The sequence below is a fragment of the Lichenostomus cassidix genome, chromosome 1 (assembly GCF_008360975.1).
Source record: "Lichenostomus cassidix isolate B80296 chromosome 1, HeHo_3.0, whole genome shotgun sequence".
NCBI lineage: Eukaryota > Metazoa > Chordata > Aves > Passeriformes > Meliphagidae > Lichenostomus > Lichenostomus cassidix.
The window spans coordinates 88,599,489-88,618,977 of record NC_139479.1 but is presented as its reverse complement, the minus strand read 5'-3'; the positions used below and the strand labels follow the sequence as shown (position 1 = coordinate 88,618,977).

At 40.5% G+C, this 19,489-nt stretch overlaps 1 protein-coding gene across 1 annotated transcript in view; it reads right to left on the bottom strand.

Annotated features, from left to right (window-relative positions):
* TBX15 (T-box transcription factor 15) overlaps nucleotides 1-19,489 on the bottom strand; it is a 90,160-nt gene that overhangs the window by 19,973 nt on the left and 50,698 nt on the right. Inside the window, exons 2-6 of the mRNA XM_085069694.1 lie at nucleotides 15,992-16,205; nucleotides 8,059-8,160; nucleotides 6,108-6,279; nucleotides 5,588-5,755; nucleotides 2,367-2,431 (exon numbers count right to left, since the gene is read on the bottom strand). Coding sequence (XP_084925820.1) covers nucleotides 2,367-2,431; nucleotides 5,588-5,755; nucleotides 6,108-6,279; nucleotides 8,059-8,160; nucleotides 15,992-16,205 — 721 coding nt within the window. The remainder of the gene's footprint in view (nucleotides 1-2,366; nucleotides 2,432-5,587; nucleotides 5,756-6,107; nucleotides 6,280-8,058; nucleotides 8,161-15,991; nucleotides 16,206-19,489) is intronic.

Sequence of the window (19,489 nt, the reverse complement as noted above, 5' to 3'; positions counted from 1 at the left end):
CAAAGGGGAAGGCTGCAAGCTGATGGAAGTGAAAAGTTTAAAACAGAAGATAGTTTTAAAAATGACAGTCAACTCCATAATTTCTGTGGCAGGCAACAACAATGAAACAGTAACAATAAATAAGCGGAGGAAAAACATCCATCTCCATTTAATGGAAGAGCCTCAACACAGAGGAGAAAGGAGATGTCCTAGAAAATAAGTGGCTTAAGAGTTCCTTTTCTTCCACCATGCTCTGTTTTCCCCACAGGGGTTCTTTCCTCCATCATTTGCCAGCAAGTTTTAACCATGGCTCTGACTCAGTGTCCAGTGTCTCTGGGATAGGATGTCCTGCAGCTGCCTCAGAATTCTGTGTCTCCTGCTGCTGCCACACCTGTTTGTTTTTGCTTTCTTTTAAGACCTTATACATAAAACCTCTTGAACATATACTACTCACTTGCCTGATTCACAGACAGCCCTTCTTCCAATTTCCCTATTTCTTTTGCAAAGGAGATCTACATTTTCAGCAGGACCTTCTCCAGCCACAGTCTGCTGCACTGCAGCTGACTGAAGCTGTGGGAAGGACATGGGAAGTTGCAGAGTATCACAACTGTTTTTGTTGTAAACAGTAATCCTAATGAGATTACAAATTCACAAGGGCAAGAAGAGCCATCCAGCACAGTTAAGAAAAGTCCCATTTGGAAAGCCTTTTCCACACACATCTTGGACCTTAATGCTTTCCTCCCTCCTATGTGAGTATCTATGCATTTGTGTCCTCTGGGAAGGAGGCAGCTGAACATCAGTGTCCTCCCCTAGCTGACAGCAGCAGGGCAACTGCAGCCAGACCACTGCTTGTGAGGCAGGCGCCTGACTGCTATATATGCTTGCAAATACCTTTGCCTGTTTTTTTCTTCCTAAAGCCTCAGGCTGCTCCCTTTGATGTGTAATACCTTAAAGATTTTAATTCCTCTTTACATCAGCAGAGAGCCTTACTGAGCCCTCCCCACAGCTGCAGCCATGTAGCAATTTCCTGCCCTTTCTTAAATCAATGAGCTACAAAGATCAGTAATTCCCAACCTTTTCAGGAAACTGTCCAAATTCACTGAGCTAGGACCTTATTAATGCCTTCCACATTAATATAGCCCACCATGTACCTGGAACTGCATCAATCCCTCTCCCAAAGCCAGCCCCCAGTGCAGCTGTATCTGTGCACATGGGGAAGATCTCATACCCAGGACACACACTGCTTTCTTTCCCCACGCAGGAGAGGAGAATAAAAGTCATATATGCTTCCAGGAGAACTGATGCTCACAGTGGGGATTAAATGAGAGTGGCAACATCTTTATGCATAGCTTCAGTAAGATGAGAGCAGAGGAGCTGAGCTAGGAAGTCTCTAGGTCAGTTAAATGTCTTCTTTGTGATCATGGAGAGTGTGGCATTAAAATGAGTGGTGGAAAACACAGGGCAGTTGCCCTTTCATGAGCACTGACCTGACCAAACCTCCCTATGAAGGAGACAGCAGTCCTGGGAAACACACACAACAGGAGCATGCAAGTTAAAACTGAATTACAGTGCCCATGGGGACAGCAAATGAGGGCAATGCACATGATTTTTACTCTGGTCTGCACACTCAGAGCTTTGCTTTAAAACCCTAGGCTTCTTGTAATGTAGTCATATATGTCTAATTGTATAATTAAGGTTTAAACCCTTTGTCACACTGATTTAAATGATACCCACATCATTAAGATCTGAAATATTTACATCTGCTGCACATTCTGCTGCAGGATTCATGAATGGCAGAAAAAGTTGAAACTTTTTTGGATTTTCTTAGTTTTTTTTGATAACTCTGTAATGTTTTTTACTCACATAAAGAGGGAGGGTTGATTGAAGCTTGCATTTATCTACTGTACTGTTAAAATATAATTTCTTCTAAATAATATTTAAGGTGTTGTACTTAATTCTTCCATAAAAATCTTTACAAAATCAAACATCATGGTCAAAATGAAACAATTAGACATTGCTGGGAAAAAAACTGAAACTATTTGAAACTAGAACATTTTTGTACTTTTATTCTGCAAACCTATGAGAAACTTTTTTTCTTCTAACATAAAGCAAGCATTTACACTCCAACTTTTGGCATTTCCTGTAAAAAATAAAATTAAAAAACTGCCTTCATCCAGCCCTACATATAATAAAGAATAATTATTTTGCAGTGCTAGACTGTGACCTATTTGTCTGCTTTACAATCTCCAATCGCCCATTTTCCTATCTTTGTTCTTCATTTTAATTTAAAAAAAAATGCTTTGCTAAACTTCAGACACATGTCCCACGAATTCATCAGGGAACAGAGGGAAGAGATCAGTGAGGAAACACAAATAAGCTTCTGTTACCTGTTCCTCCCAGAATCTCTGAAACCTTTCGCAAAGGGGTTTCTGTCAATTTTTAATCTGGTGATCTAAAAGGAAGAAAAAGATAATTAGTGGATGTCTTCAAATTTTTTTGTTTCAACAAATGAAAATCATGGATGATTACCATTTTTGCCCAAGCCACCTGCACAATGATCTTTCATACTTATTTCTCCAGACCTCTATTAAAATTGCCCTTCCATTATCCATGAACAGATGATCTGCTTATCAGAAAATAGCACCAGAGAAAGAAACCATGGCATTAGGAAAGCTGGCACAGTGCTGGGGCTGAGAAGTTGTTCCTGAAGTAGAAGCACACCAGGTGCAAAACCCCAGGAGCTGTAATTTATCAATGGCTGTGTGCTTTGGGAAGCAGGCACACTGCTCAACTTTGGCTGCTATCTGAGTTCTCTCAGCCTCAACACTCCAGACATTTAGCAACTGGATGCAATTCACAGACCTTCAAACAATGCTAAAGAGAAAAGGCCAAGCAAAGCACAGGCTACAGCACCCAAATATGTCAGATGGCCACCCAGTCACATGTGCAAGTTGTTGTTCTGGTCAGTATCAGGGTGGCCCTCAAGAGTTTTCTAGTCTGGATATTTTATTTCCTCCTCTGAATAAAGGAGGTCGCGGCCAGACTAAGTGCTTTGGGGGAATCTTCCTTCCTGTTTTATTTTGAAGCATGAATTCCATGTTGGTAAATATGGAATATAACACCAGGGTTTTGTCCTTGCAGCCTGTGGTATTATACTTCTTGTTGGCCGTTCCACTTTCTGGTGTAGCACGAGAGCTTCCCTCTGCCAGCCTCGTCTTGTCCTAGAGATTCTATCTTTGGAATAAAAGGAGAGTGAGATCTCCTGATCCTACCAAATTTGAGGTGGTTTTGCTGAAACTGCTCAGAAGGGACCAGTTTAATACAGTCTGATCTGAAGGGGATTTGCAGGTGTTTTGCTTCTGTCAGAACCAAGCCCTTACTCTGGATATTAACCTCAGATCTGGAATGCAGCTCCTATTTTTGCAGAAGCTTAATTTGTGAACTTAATTTCCGCTAGCCTGACTTTGCAGCTGTCCTGGGACTTGTGTGTACAGAGACAGATATGTTCTGTGGAGGATGGAATTACAGCAGAGGGAATCCCTGTGGTGGATTTGCTAACATTTTACAATTGTTTCCAGAGATGCTTCCCCCAGTAAGGCAAAGTTTTACAGCCACTGGAGGGCATGCAGGCAGATTCAGGGGATTTAAATTTGGTTTTAATGAAAAGGTTTCTCCAGCCCACCACCATCTCCTTACTGGTATTATAAAAATGTGGTTGTGTCCCCCAGATTTTCTTGAACAAAATCCCCAAACATTTGGAATTCACAGAGACAGACATTTCAGTGTTTCTTTACAGTAAAATAGCTTATGGTGTCAGTCCCTGACAGGGATCCCTCCTTCAGCACCTCACTCCTTGTGTAATTATGTCCAATAAGTCTAATCATTGAGAAAGAATGACAGACTAATTTCCTGACATTTCTTCTCCTTTCCCTATCCTCTTTTCTGGTCTGATCTACAGTTAAAGTTTGTCGAGTATCTGCATGTGGGTGAGGTATCAGGAAATTTCCTGTATTGTAATGATAGCAAACCCACCACTGTGTTTCAATACTTTTGACCCATTTTGGATCCTGATTTAAGTCAGTTCAAGGGGGCCTGACTGATTAAAAAAAAATGTGAGTCATAGGAAGAAAAAGCAGTAGTCATGGGAGCACTGTCTGCACATGTGCTCTCTTACAAATTCCAAAATAAAAAACTCTATAATATTTCACTAAATTGTTAGAGTTCACAATTGTTAGAAATTGGTTAAATATTGCAATCTGCCTTAAGCTGATTTAATATGGGTCTTTCCTTCAGTCCAAAAATACTAAATGAAGTCTAGTTTAAGAAAAGTGTAGATCAGTAACAAAGTCAAGGTCTCTGGAGAGAGAATCCCACTTCTATGGGCAACCTGTTCCAGTACCTCACCCCACTCATGGTGAGAAATTCCTTCACAATATCTAGTCTAAACCTACTTTCTTTCAGTTTGAAGCCATTCCTCCTTATCCTGTCACTACATGCTCTTGTAAAAAGTATCTCCATCTTTCTTGTAGGCTCCTTTCTGGTACTGGAAGGCCAGAATTAGGTAATCTCAAAGTCTTCTCTTCTGATCTTCACTTACAGTGGAAAGAATTTTGCTTACCCAGTGCCCATCCTGCTGTCCATCCACTCAAGAGGCATGAGAAGAGACAATTCATTCATTTGAAGACCAAGGCAAAAAATTTGTTAAGTACCTCAGCCTTCTCATCAGTTGTTACCAGTTTTCCAGCATTTTTTATCACCAGGAGGTACACCTTTTTTAACCTTCCTTTTCTGGTTAACATACCTGTAGAAGCCCTTTTTGTTGTTCTTTGCATTCCTTAGCAGGTCTGGTTCCAGCTTTGCCATGGCCTTCCTCACTCAATCCCTACACAGATTAGCTGCCTTTGTTTCCATTGCCTGTGCATTTGCTTCTTTCCCTTCTTTCCCTTTCATTCGACCAGCAGGTTCCTACTCAGCCATGTTAGTCTCTTGACTTCCTTGCCTGATTTCATGCTCCTGGGCATTGCTAGCTCTTGGCCTGTGTGGAAGACTTCCTTAAAGATCTGGCAGCTCTGTTCCATCCCTTGTTTCTGAGGCCAGGCTCCCAGGGGATGCTATTGACCATCTCCTTGCAGAGCTGGAAGTTTGCTTTTCTAAAGTTCAGGAGCCTAACTTGGCTTGTTTGTCAACAAACTGATGAGATTTGGCTTCTTTAAAACTTCTTCCTTCACTACTATACAAACCCCAACTGTTTTGTCTCTGAGATTACAGATCTGGAGCAGCTTTACTGCCTAACAATTATAGTGAGGACAGGACACTCTAGTTTTGTACCATCAGGCAGCAAGGAAATTTGAACACAATGCATTTCCTTATGGTTGATCTCAGTTACTTATTTTACAGTAATACCTACAGCCATCTTATCTTCAAGGTGGTTTCCTGGCTAGATACTTCATGTCTACACACTACCCCAGAGCAAGCATTCTCATTTCTAGTCTGTAAAGTGTACATTTTTCTATGTTTCTCAGAGAAGTTAATGTCTCAGTCACAAAGAGCACACTGATATTCTTATGAACACAGAACATAAAAGGAGCTTGAAGGCACACAGCTTTACCTGTTGATTTTGGTAGGCTGTCACTGTGGTGAAAACAGTCTCAGGGAAGTTGAAGGTTTTCACCCCATCTCCTGAAGGAACTGGCTTTGTGGGAGAAAGATCACTGCTGAAATCCTTGCGGATGACATGAACACGAGGCTGGTACTTATGCATTGAATGTAAGATTATCTGAAGAGAAAACAAAAGGAAAAAGGATTTTTTTCCCCCAAATATTTTACACAACATCCAGATGTTCAAGAAAGCAGGGATGAAGTAAGATCTTGGAGGAAATTATTCTTTTCTTACAAGCACGTACGAGAAAAAATTTGTGCTATGAGCAAAGAGAAAGGTGCTTTATAGGGTCAAGCAAGATTTTGAGGAAAAGCACTGAAATAGGGAAAAAAGCCCCACAACTGTGGCAAGCAACCACAGCCATGTGTGCCCAACAGGACACAGAAGCATCAAAGCAGCAGCAGCAGCCTTTCAAGTCTGAGAGGAGCAAGGCTGGGACAGGAGGTACCAGGATTAACTTCTGACTTACATGGCCTTGATCATCGAGCTCGTTGTTGGTCAGCTTGAGCTTGTCAAAACTGACCACCTGCCTCATCCAGGTGTCTCCAGAAGCCAGGGAGTCAGGGTGGATGTAAACCCTCGGGGGCACTGGGGAGTCAGCATTGCCAGCCACCATCCACTTGGAGCTGTGATACACGTACCTGAAAGAGGAAGGGTGGGTGGCTAAGGGAGGTTGTTACTCCCTCACTGTAGGAATATTTCCAGGGCTCCCCCTGCCCTGCCACCCTCATGCACCCCAAGCTCTCATTTGCAGTCAGGGGAGAATGTGCTTTATTGCAACCTCCTACCTTCTAAATGAAAGCCAGATTACCCCTGAGCCACTTGTTCAGATTTGATCCCTTATTAAAACCACCTTGCAGTTATTTTCCCTGTAAAACTCTGCCACATGTGCCTTCTCGACTCCTTAACCCTCTCTAAGCCAGAGAAACAGGCTGGAAAATATGGGTAAACAAAGTCCTCTCTGAAAATATTAATGAATGCACCACAATTTCTGGAAATCTGCATTGTATCTCATGCCAGACTTTGCAAAGCACATGTGGCTTCACTGAGAAAGAGCAAAATCCAATGCATACCACTAAAACAATTGATAAAACAGAATTTCTGGTTTGAAATGTTGCAAAACAGGAAGTTCCATATAGTATTATATACATTGGGATTAGAGCAAAAAAATTTTTTTGTGTTCCTGGTCTTTTGTGATCTTTTGTGCTCCTGATTTAGCCATCCTATATATGACATAAATTTCTCTACCACAGCTTTGCCTAGACACGTTTTTTTTCCTGCCCTGCAGCTCCCTCCCTCTAAGGCATTTCACAAACAGTTCTACTGACACCTCTAAATTCTGCCCTGTGCTGCCCCTCATTGGATCTCTACTCAGCTCTGCTAAGATATTTCAGTCTTTACCTACAAACAGTGACTCATTTCCTGTATTTTCACAAGAAATTGGGGGAAGAAAAAAAGAAGAGACTTTTCCTTTCACTGCTAGTTTGCTCTATGTGGCTGCACAAGCTAACAAGGATGGAAACAAAGGGTAAGAAAACAAGTTTATTTTCAATGTCAATGTTGTTAGAACCACATTCTTAGAAAGAGGAAAAACATCCAGCTGAGTATCAGATACTATTTTGCTGCTTCCCAGAAAAAGCATTTTCCTGAGAAAAACTCTGTACAATTTGAGAGCAAAAATGTATTATTTAGCATTTGAAGCAGAGGTTCAATTTTGCATCCTTGAAATGTAGTTCAGTAAAGGCTATTTGGAGAAAAGACTTGCTCTCAGGGGTCTTTTAATAAGAATACATAAATCAGTTCAGTCTGGAGAGTTTTCTGGGATGCAGAGGGTCATGAGTTTTCCAGAGTATTTTTTAAGGACAGAAGCCCATTAATATCAGAGAAATCTCTTCTTCCTGTCTTTCATCTCAGCAATGGAAAGTTTCTCAGTGACTCCATACTGCAGGTCAGGGACCAATATTCACTGAGGCTGCTGTGCTGGACAGTGAATGCTTTTGAAACAGAAATCACCAAATCCAGTTCAGGCCAGACCTGGGGTGCCTGGCCTATTTCAGCATCTCCTTGCCCATTCCTTTCTGGGTGAAGTGGTTTTGGGGGCTGCAGACTCTCCTTTGATAACACCAGTTATCAGTTCTCTCAGACAGTCATTGCTAATTGTGTCAATCAGGAAATGCATGACAGGGATCTTCCAGATACAAAAACTGCTATTTGAAAAGAAAAATATTTCATTCCAAAAGTGCAAGAGACTGCAAAGCTCTGGATTTGTGTCTCATGATTTTGGTCAAATCAACTATTTTGGTGTAAATCAACAGGGTCTCCTCCAGCACACCCTTGGTGTTTAATGCAGGTGTCTTTCCTAGGCTGTCATTGACAGTGAGTTACTGCAAGATTCCTACCCCTGGCCCTGAAAAGCTTACCTGTATCTCTTGTTATCCACAGGCACAATGTCCATGGCAATATAATACTGCTGGTGGGGATCCAAGCCAGTAATTTTCACCCTCATGGCTGGAAACATTCTCCTAGGAAAATAAGAGTAGAAATAAGGAAGAAAATGGTGAATAAGGAAATGGAAGAGGCTCTTTATAGCTCTCTGTGACACCAGAAGCATGCTGCTTTACACAGCCCAGTACTTGGCATGACTCCTCTGGGCTTGGTGTGGGTAGAAAAGAGTGGGCTGGTAGTGGTCTAAATCTTCAAATTTTTCCCACCTAGAAAATGGGGTAACAGGACAGTAACCTGTAAGTAATGAAAAAATTCTCACAGTCAAGCACTCTGTTCCCAGTTCCTAGCAGAGAGTTCTGCTACACTTCACACAAATTGCCCCCTCTAAGGCATTTCTAGGATACACAGTGTGCCTTTTACCTCATTTTTTTTCCACTGGCCATCCACCTGTAATTCTTCTCTGATATTCCATTAAATGCAGGATCACTTTAGTTCTCTTTTTTTTTTTGGTTTTTTTTTTTATTTTTTTGAGAATATCACATTTCAGTATAGAGTTTGACAGTACTGAGGTAACATTTCAAGCAAATACATAATCCTGAAAGATCCTCTCATGTTTATAGTTATATAAGAAAAAAACATCCCTCAAATTAATCTGCTTATTAGGAATGTATTCCACATTCTCAGAAATACTGGCATTGTTGTCATGGTTTCCTTGAGGTCCTGGTAGTATTTTGTGCAATCTTTTTAATAAGGGTTGTCTTTTCCATGCCAGATGATCCAGATCAAAACATTTTCTCCTGATAGACAAGTTATGGAACTCTACACCAACAAGAAACAATTCCCAGCCTTTTTCTGCTTATCTGAGCACAAGTTAAGCTCTGCTAAACACATTGTTCTGGAAGTGTTTGTAGCTAGGCAATTATTTCAGAAGAGAACAGATCAGAACAATTTTAACCTTGAAGCATGTAAATGTTAGTGTGGCTATGGCATAATTTCTCCTCCTTAAAATTTTTATGGTGGCCAGTAGAGCAATTTCCATTCTATACCTCCCTCAAAGAGCATGCTGAGGGAACTGCTTATGCCATATTACATTTGCAACTAATGTGGTATTTTTACACCTTCATAAAATCTGAGGAGCAGAGCTGAGTGAGGTGCAGAAGGAGTTGACCAGCAGAGCAGAGCACAGCACTGAAAGAAATCCTGCATTGTTTCACTGATTTTTAGCTCAAACCTGAGCTCTACCTCGGTGGCTTCTCAGCCTTTATCTGACAAAAACTTGAGCTGAGGCCCCATAGGATGGTGTTACTCAACTGAATGACTCTCACCCAGAAAATACAGAACTTAGGTAGAAGAAACCCTCAAAATACTGGATGCTCATAAAAAATAACATTCTGCTTCTCTGATAAGTAAACATATCCTTATGGGATGGAGGTATATGGATGGAAGGAGGATATTAAAGGGCAATTTAAAATCCCAATGCCAAAATAGTTGGAAAGTGTACAAGAAATGTTTTCCACTATTTCTAGGAGCCATCCCTAGAAACCATCATGACACTTTCCTTTCTATTTAGTGAGAAGCAGTGAAATTTCAGAGATGATTTATTTCTCCTTCCAACATTCCTGTTTCTCAAAGTATTAGTGGTGAACACAGTGTAGAGAAGGAAGAAAACAGGAAAGCTTGTGTCAACATCTCCAGACATGTGTCTCAAACTTTGCACTACAGGGATGTGACCATGAGAATCTATTTCATTCTTTCCCAGCCAAGCCACATATAGCCACTTGCAGAAGAGGGTGGGAAGGAGGAGGAGGTTGATGCTCAGCCTTTGCCCTCCCCACAGCTCTTTCATTTCAGGCCACACTGAGAAGATAAGATCTGACCCATTAGTAACTGCATCTGCTTTGGAAAAGGGCATTTATCATGGGGGGTGGGGGGAGCACCACCCCACAGCTGCCACAGCACAGCTAGCCCGAGTTATGAGAGACATAAAACTGTCAGAAAAATCGTCTGCAGAAACCCTTCAAGGAGAGAGCAATTTGTGCAACTGATGGTGTGAGTTTGCTAGCAGAATGACTGGGGGGGTAGGTGGGGAAGGAAAAATGGATTAGTCTTCAGTGGCTTGAGGGCATTACCTTGTTTCTGCCACAATGGCTCATTAAATCTGCCAAGCCAAATGGGTACAGGATGTGGCATTTTACAGTCCAGCTCTCTTTAATTAGAGAGAGGTGGCTTGGGAGCAGCTAAAGAGGTAGGTCATGTTTCAGAGGGTTGATGAGAAACCCAGGATTAAATCAGAGTCTCTTTGGGTCTAAGTCTGCACACTGTGTTGGGAAAACTGAACATGCTGTGTGTCCCAAGAAGCTCTCTCCAAATCTGCAGCCCTGTGTAAAGTTGCAGTATAGCCTGTGGGGTTGTTTGCTTATGAAATACCTTGTAAAAGATTACCACAGACCATTCAGCAGGCTTAGAGGCTAATCTCTAAAATGGTCGGAGAGAGCTCAGCTGATCCCAGTGCTTTCTCTAAGGTTTAAGTGTACTTTTAAAATTTTGTAAATTACTACTCTTTTTCTTTTTCTGTGGGTGTGTAAGTAACTTAGGTTTCTTTGCCATAAAGATGTGGCCTGGAACTGTCACAGCAGGTCTCCTGCAGCACTGCTGTGTGGAAAGGGGGAAATGGAAAAGGCAGGGACTAACAGTGGGGACTTAGGGATGTACTCGTGTGTAATCCTAGTAAAGTCCCTGTTCTCTGCATTTCCTCTTGGCTGGCTCTTGGTTGCCCAGAGGCACCAGCCTTATAGCAAACAAGAGGCTCAAAGGTTTGGAAGGAATTCAGGCCATTTGGATATGGCTGTGTTAATAAACAGTCAAGAATCTTTCATCTAGAAAGGCATCAGCTTTATAGTCAACAGCTACAGACACGAAGGCTGTCTGTTTTCATAGGGAACATGTGATGACATCTGATATATTTTAGGGGGAGGTTTTATATCAGCAGCAGTTTGCGATGATCCAGTTATTTATATGTTAGGTTTACCACTCAGCAGGAAAACAGTCTTCCTAAACTTAGACTGTGAACTTACACACAGCACCCTTTTAGGGGAGATATGAAGAGATATGAAATAAGTTATTAAAACTGCTTTAGGACCACTTAGAATTTTTTTTAAAAGCATTTTAGTAACAACCATGTGCCTCAGTCAACTCAATTTCTGTTTTCCTCCATACTGAGGTTGAAGTTTATGAACGTCAAATGTGAAGAAAACTAATGATAGATAAATATCTCTAGAACTTGATTAAAACAGTATTTGCCAGCATGTTTGGGAACTTTCAAGAAAAGAAAGAAGTAGCTGGGTTGTGGCAGCTAGCATTATATTTTTTGGTGGTGGTTAAAACTTTCTTTTAAAACATAGTTTAATTTTTCTTTGTGGAAATGGGGCAAAGAACGAAGATCACAGGTATACCCCCAAACTGGAATTTTTCTTCCCAGTAGAGTAAAGCCTCAGTTTCTTACCCTTAAGTTAGGAACTTAAATAAGATTAGACTTGTAGAAGGGTCTAATATATTAAAGTTAATTATTAATATTGCTAATGTTAATTATAATAATTATTAATAATTAACTATGGTAATAGTATTAATATTATTTATACTATTAATTATTAATACAGTATGTTATAATTAATATATTAATATGTTAAATGCAAACCCTAAAATAAAGGGATGTGCTCTTCAATTGCAGCAAAAGAAAATGTGTCTATTTCAGTAATAGAAAGAATAGTCTTTTCCCAGTCATAAAAAAATATCCAATTGAGAAACTGCAAAGCAATTTGATTTAGGTCTGCAGATTAAATGTGGACAATGTTTACAATGTGTGTGCATTTACAGCCTGAAATTCTCCTTGTTATTCCATATTTTCTTGCATTTCAGAGAGATATCTAATGTATATTTCTCTAAAGAAACAAATGTGTGAGATGAGAAGGAAAGGAAGGTAAAGCAAGGCAAGGCAATGGAGGAATGCCCTTCTGTTTCCCTCTGCAGCACAGGACCATGTAGAGGAGATGTTTATTTTGAGAGAAAAAGCTGAGGGTGGAGCTTGGTAACAAATGGAATTATTTTTTATGAGGGAGAGGGAAACCAGCAGATCTTCTCCGTTGTTCCCAAAGGGGACATTCTTCCAGAAGCTGGAGAAATCTTATCTGGCTCACTGGGCCAGGACCTCTAAAAAGCAGTTTAGTAGCTGTAGCCTGCCAGCCCTTGCTCTGAGAAATCCTCTCCATGGTTCCCTTCAGCATCAACAGAGCTTCATTACAAAATCCCTGCTGCTGTCATTAACTGTCACTTTGGGACTAGCCCTTCTTTCCACTGGAAAGAAAAAACAACACTTGGTAATGTAACCAGCACCAAGTACATGCTACAAACCACTCAGACTCATGGTTTCAGGGAGGCAAAGAAACTGCAGGCAAAGTACCCCTTAACCTATCAGGAGGCACAGAGAAGGCAGGAGAGGACAAGGTCACCTGTTTCACTCCCTGATGGCTTTTTCCAATCTAACTACCCATCCTGGCCATCAGCATTTCTGTTTGAGCCATCCTGCAGCAGAGATATGATAACTCTGGTATGACAGATGAGATAATTTCCCTCATTGTTGAGATGAGATCCTGAATCTGAGACAGGTAGAACCTGTGCTCCCAGAACAGCACCTCTTGGATGTGCTGCTATGTATGGCAGCACTCATAAAAACACCTCCATAAACTGGAGGCAGCCATTCCCTTCCAGAGGAGGACTCCAAGCACTCCCTACAGTGTATTCCCCCAGGAATAAGTGTTTCCCATTTGGTTGGCACTTCTATGCCTCAGTTAACTAACAGTTATCCTCCAGCTCAGGTGACCATGGACATTAGATAGGGATTGCAGGGATGTGGGGAAGGATTCAAATTCCTCTGCTGATGTTGCCACTGTTAGTAAAGGAGAGTAGAGAAAAAGAGTTAAAAATGGTTTTAGGACTAGTTGTTCAAATCAATATGACCTGGGGCTTAAGATCAACTTATTTTATTTTGTACAGAGTCTAAGTTTGCCTTTCAAACAAAAAAGAGATAAAGGTAATTGCAGATTTGAGTGACTGCAGCTGACAGCCATTTGCATCTTTTACACAAGGAAAAAAGGAGTCCTGTTATAAGCATCTGATTAAAATCTAAATAACAATGTTTTGGAGGAAGGAAAAAAGTAAGAGTTATAAGAGGACTGGAGTATGTTTATGGAAACAGACCAAAAAAAGAGATCTATAAGTACAGCATCGAGAAAATAAAAAACCAAAACAGAATAAAAAGTGGGTGAGAGTAGGAGTCTGAATGTCAAAAAGTGCAGTGTGCCTGACATAGGCAGGATATAGCTCCAGAAATATGTTTGAAATGAGAACGTAGGTTAGAAATTAGCATTACACAGCAGGAGCAGAGAGACATTGTGGGGACAGGCAGGAACCAGGCAGTGCTTTACAAGTCACAGAAAATTAAGGAGCAGCTGTAGTTATAGGCAACTGAGTCTGTAATTATAATGGCTTTCAAAACAAGAAGGCCTTTTGTGACTCAGGGTTTCCAAAGAGAAAACAACAAGAGCAAAATCTTCTTTGGGGAAGGAAGCAGATGCAAATTACACTGTGTGTCTCTAACAATTTGAATAAGTAGTAGGAAATCTTCAGGAAATAACACCAGTTCTGCCATTTTTGCCAGAAATAATAAAATCTGATCTCTGGGATACATAATATCTCATGCATCCCACATGGAGAACCAGGACTGCTAGACTCAGCTCTCACCCATCACAGACACATCTTCTCTGAGAGAAAACTGTTTAACCTGAGAGATTAAACATCTAATTTGAAAATTCTATCATATCTGTAAGGACCATCCTCAATAAACAGGTGTATTACCTCAAGAAACTGCCCAATTCTTCAATGTGCTTTGAAATTATTAACCTACAAATGTAGTTAAGAGGGGGAAAAAAGCAGCAAAGTATTGTTAACATCACTTCTGGAGAAGAATATCATCAAGAAGAAAAAAACCACATCTATTAAGTAGTTACACAGATTTCCTGTGGGCAGTGATGTGACAGTTGACATCAGGACTCCAGTAATTACAAGCATCTCCTTCCAAGGAGAAAGAACATTATTTAGGATTATAATGAACATGTGATTTGCACAGGAGGTTAAGACTGTATTGGGATACATGGTTTTCTGTAAGTGAAAAACCTTTTCACACTGGAGCTTGCAAGATGTCAGAAAGGTAATCTACTTTATTCAGAAATGTGTGCACTGCCCAGATCATCTTCATACCACTAAGTTCTGGCCATTTTAGTTTGAAGTGGTGTTGGTGGGAATCGAGATATTTATATTGCTTTTAAATCTATCTACTCTATATATCATCAGAGAATTAATGACAGTTAATCCAACAAGTAATAATATATCATTTTAAGTTTCTGAAACAGCATGGTCCAAGCACCAGGACAACAAAGCCAGAAAGAATGAAACTGGTTCTTCCAGTGCCATATTTAATGATGCTGGACAGATCACTTAATCTGTTTAGATCTGAATTTCACCACCTATGAAAAGAGGATAACAATGATTTTCTCTGTGTCTGCTTTAACATCTCCAGAGCAAAGATGTTGCACAGTAGAAAGTGATATAATTCCTGTTTCTTTGCCTCTTCCATTTGAGGCAGAAGGTCAAAACCAGCAGCCTACTCTGTACTCTGATGCAAGATGCTTCCTGTGCTGCTGAAATCTAAAACTGTGAGCTAATCTGGCTGTGATAATTTCTTTCGGGGATCATCTGGGTTATTTGTCTGATATAACTTTCCTCAAATTATCTGGACTTCCTGGGGCTACAGAGCAATCGTGCTCACTTCACAAGAACATCAAACAAGCCGAGCTGTTCTTGCAAATTCTGAGACCACAGGTATGAAACCAAGCTGTAAACCATAGAGCACCGTGGGTTTTCCCCAAAACTTGGGTGAAATTCCCTGCTGCATCCCTGAGGGAGAGAAGGGACAGCTCCCGGGGCACTCCCGGGGTTTGCTCGCCGTGGCGGGCTCTGTCCGTGGTGCTGACGCCCTCCTTCTCCGCATCAATCAGCCTTAAAACCTCATTAGGAGGAGGTAAAAAACAGCCTGCTAATGCAAACCCGCCTGAAAATCCTAGTTTGAGGCGTCTAGAAATGTGCAACTACCTTCAGGTTGTGTTTTGGCAAACAGACTCCTAGCCATTCTTTAATAGTAGCCAGCAATGAAGGTCTTCCCCTTGGCTAACAGTATGATGGGGTGGGGTTTTCTTTTTTAAAAAGTCTGGCTAATTAGTGGCTCTTCCTAACCTCAGCTGTCGTGGTATCACTGCAATAGCAAAGGAAAACGTTAGGTTTGCATATTTTTTTATATAGGAAGTCATTAACACTGTATCTATTTAACTGCAGGAAGACATTCTTTTGGAGCAAAGGTGAGTTTGAATTTCACTATATTGGAGATTAAATCAATTGGCTCATGAAGTGCTATGGAAACTTGAAAGGAAACTCAAATGGCTCACCCCCAAATTCATAAATCATCTCAAATTCAGTACAGCCAACAGTAAAATGATTGTTTCCTGATTATTTGCTCAAAGGAACAACTATCCTCCGTGGTTTCCTGCATTTGCCAGTACTCCTCTGGAGCCACTTATTCAAGCAGTCATATGAAACAACTTTACCTGTCTTAAGAAAGCTAATAGGAGACACAGCTGAGAAACTTGGACAGCCATGTAATTTTTTCTGTATGTTTATCCCTTTGGATTATCAAGAAGGAAAAAAAAGTTTCTTTCTTTAAAAAAAAAAAAAAGAACTAAAAACTGGTTTGTTTGCTTATAATTTCTTTTTTAACTAGACAGAAAGCCAGAGGTGTCTTACCTGCCTGCTTTCGTGATGATCATCTCTGTCCCAATGTCATGAAATCTTTTCCAGAGGTCTGCACACTGCAGCTCTACCTGGATCTCTTCCATGGATGAAGGTGGAGGAGGCTGGGGGCCTGAGCCACCAGATGTAAGGTCAGAATGGGAGCCAAATGAGCAGGATGTCCTTTCTGCCAGCACCTCTGTGTCTGACCCAGTGCTCTGCTCTGAGTCTGCAAAGTAAAGAAGCCACGTAAGACACTTCAGTTCTACCTACTCTGAGGGGTAAGAGGAAGAAAGAGGAAAGTCAACACAGGAAGTGCTAAAGAATAGTATAATGGCCCTTTATAAGGTATGTACATATATATGTGTGTGTATATATATATACACACATGTATATTATATATATACACACACATATAGATATTGAAAATATATATGTATAAAACTGCATATATTTACGCATTTTTGTGATTTATAGCCTGATTTGGGGCTTTGAGTTTCCAACATGATATCTGGCTCTTTTTGTAAAGTTTTAGAAACAGCTGAAGAAAAGACCCTCAACATAAAATATAAATAGTACCAAGCAATGGTAGGAATACAAAATATAGATGAAAAACAGAAATGAAAAAAAAATAATTCAACCCATCATTTCAAGCTAAGATTAGGTGGGCTCAATGGAAAACTGCATTCCATTTAATTGAATATGCTCCTGCAGTACTATTAAAGAGTTGGTTATTTTTAAACAACACAGCTTTTTATTCCCTTTAATATCTTTGTCATCAAAAACAATGAACATTTTTTTATTTTGCTGTTTGGCAGCACCATTCTGGAAACGTGTTTTATTTGCTCCTATAAAACTTTTTTTGAGCAATGATATTTCCTGGAAAGATAACCATGAACCTTTTGGTGAGGAAAATGCTCTAGGCTACTGAAGGACAAAAAAAAAGGTGATAGTAAACATATGGAATATACTAGCAAGGAAACAATTTAAGCAAACGGCAGAAAAAACCACATGACACAACCATATGTATGGGGAAGAAGAAGAAGCTTTGCTGAAATAATAAACAAACAAAAAAGTGAGGTTCAACCACTTTAAAAGTCTAGGCTGTCATGTTGAGTAAGGTGGCTGTTTCTTTGCAAAAATATTTCACATATTTATTCGGTAGTTATGTTTATGTATTCCATCCTCATTTTCATACAGAGGGCTAAGATGAAATTTTACAAATAACTGTGTTAATTTGCAACAGGTTGCACACCCACATTGCACCAAAATAATTCCCAACACATTCTGCAAAGCAATGTGCTTATGTTTTGAACCTTATTTTTTAAAAAATTGCACTAGTATTGGATAGATGATTAAGAAAGGAATAAAATTATATGAAACACTCCATCAAATGGCTCAGGAAGAGCTCTGTGGATTTCAAAGAAGGTACAGAAACAACCTTTTGGAGTGTCCTCATTGATCACACGAGTAAAAGCATCCCAGTAAATGAACAAAATAGCTATTTACATGTGTTCTCTGCACTTGAAGAAAGAAAGAAAGAGATATCTCTGTTTGCAAAGGAAACCTAAGGAGACAAAAAGTAACAATCTGTGCTAAAAATGTGATTAAATCATGGCGTCTAAAATTCCTTCCATACCAAGAAAATGCCAGAAAATCTTGAACAACCCTGAGCTCATGGAGGCTGAGTCTGAGGTTTACAGTGTTTCTAAGAGATGATGTCTCCTGGAGCAGCTTGCACATCAGTGCAGAGAGCTACGGTTAAGAAGAAGGAAGCAATGGAAATACCACCCTCCTCACCTCCTGCCACATGGAAACATTTCTGGAAAATCCTTTTTGCTGCAGTGGTATGGACATAAACTGTTTGATAGTTTATGAGAAACTTCCAGCCCCACATGTCATGAGGAAGCATTTATCTTTTGTGAGAGCCCTAGGTGATGTCGTTGGACAGCAGACATTTTGCTTGAGGGATATTTTCAGTAAGCTTTGTCTGTTATTTTGACAGTCTACCAGTACAATATAGAAATTCTGCAGGACACAAGTAAGGTTCAGTACTTATTGCTCCCAATCCATTTTGAACAGGGAGTCCTTTATGTCTCCCATGGATGTCCAAGTTAGGCTGAAGCAATAATAGGTCAATCCTTCTAAAGGAGTAGCACAGATTTACCCATAGGGGATTGTTACAGGATACCAGTCCTACACCCCAAACTAATATCCTACACACAAGGTGATTCAAGATAATATGGGATAATCTTCTGAGATTCTGTAGCCACAGGACAGGTAATCAATCTGAGAGTACAGAGGGGCTGGCACATTTGCTCCCTGCTTCACTACCCCAGAGACACAGGAGCAAATCTTATCTTCTTCCTCTTGCTCAGATTGTCCCACCTCAAAGGGTTGGAGAAGTAAGCATGAGTAGGGGTCCCTATGCCTAGGTCTTCCTAGGAATTGTTCATCACTTTGTCCTTCAACCAAAAGAAAGAGGATGCTTCACAAATCACAGTAAGACCTTTTTTTATATCTGCTTATGTGCTGAGCCATTAACCAGAACTCTTACATTTTCTCTGAGGTCACAGAATCACAGAATCAATTAGGTTGGAAAAGGCCTCTGATATCATCAAGTCCAATCTGTGACTGAACACCACCTTGTCAACCAGACCATGGCACTGAGTGCCACATCCAGGCTTTCCTTAAACAACTCCAGGGATGATGACTCCACCACATCCCTGGGCAGTCCATTCCAATGTCCAATCACCTTTTCTGTGAAGAAATTCTTCCTAATGTCCAATCTAAAATAAGCTACAGTGGGAGTGTGAAGGGACTGGACCTAGAGAAAAGCAGAGTCTTCCTTCTGAAGTAAGGTATTAAACTATAGGTCTGAATCTACAGAAATTAGTTTAGACCACATCAGCTGTGCTTGGTCCAGGCCCTCAGAAACTGTGTCCTCTCAGACAGTATGGTAAACGACCAACAGATGGCACTTGGCTAGATACTGTCCCCACTTCATTACAGTTTTTCCTGGACAGCCTTTCAAACTGGGCATGTGGCTGAAGCCTTGGGGATCCCTGGAAATTAACTGGAAATGCATGCTGCAAAAAATTAAGTATCAGAGGCTTAAGTCCCCTCTCACTGATTTTATACTGATATCATCCCACTGACTTTACAGATTTCTGGAGGGGCCTTTTTTAATTATGGAAGTCAAAGGAGAGCCATAACCTTGGATATAATTTCCCATGCTGGCACAAATCAAAAATTGCAAAAGTTCACTAATTACTGATAAGCCAGTATCTACCCAAACATGGTAACACACAAAGGAGAAGAAAACTCTTTTCTTGCCCAAGGATACTACTTTGTACCCTGAGTTACAAGCTACTATTACCCCCAAGTTAGTGCACAGAACAGTAACTACCTCTCCTTCTAATTTTGGAAATGGAGAGTCATTAGTGTTGTTGCTCTTAGCTCAGACTCAATAGGCATTGAAATGTGTTTTGTGTTTTCTTCAGCCTTTCCTGA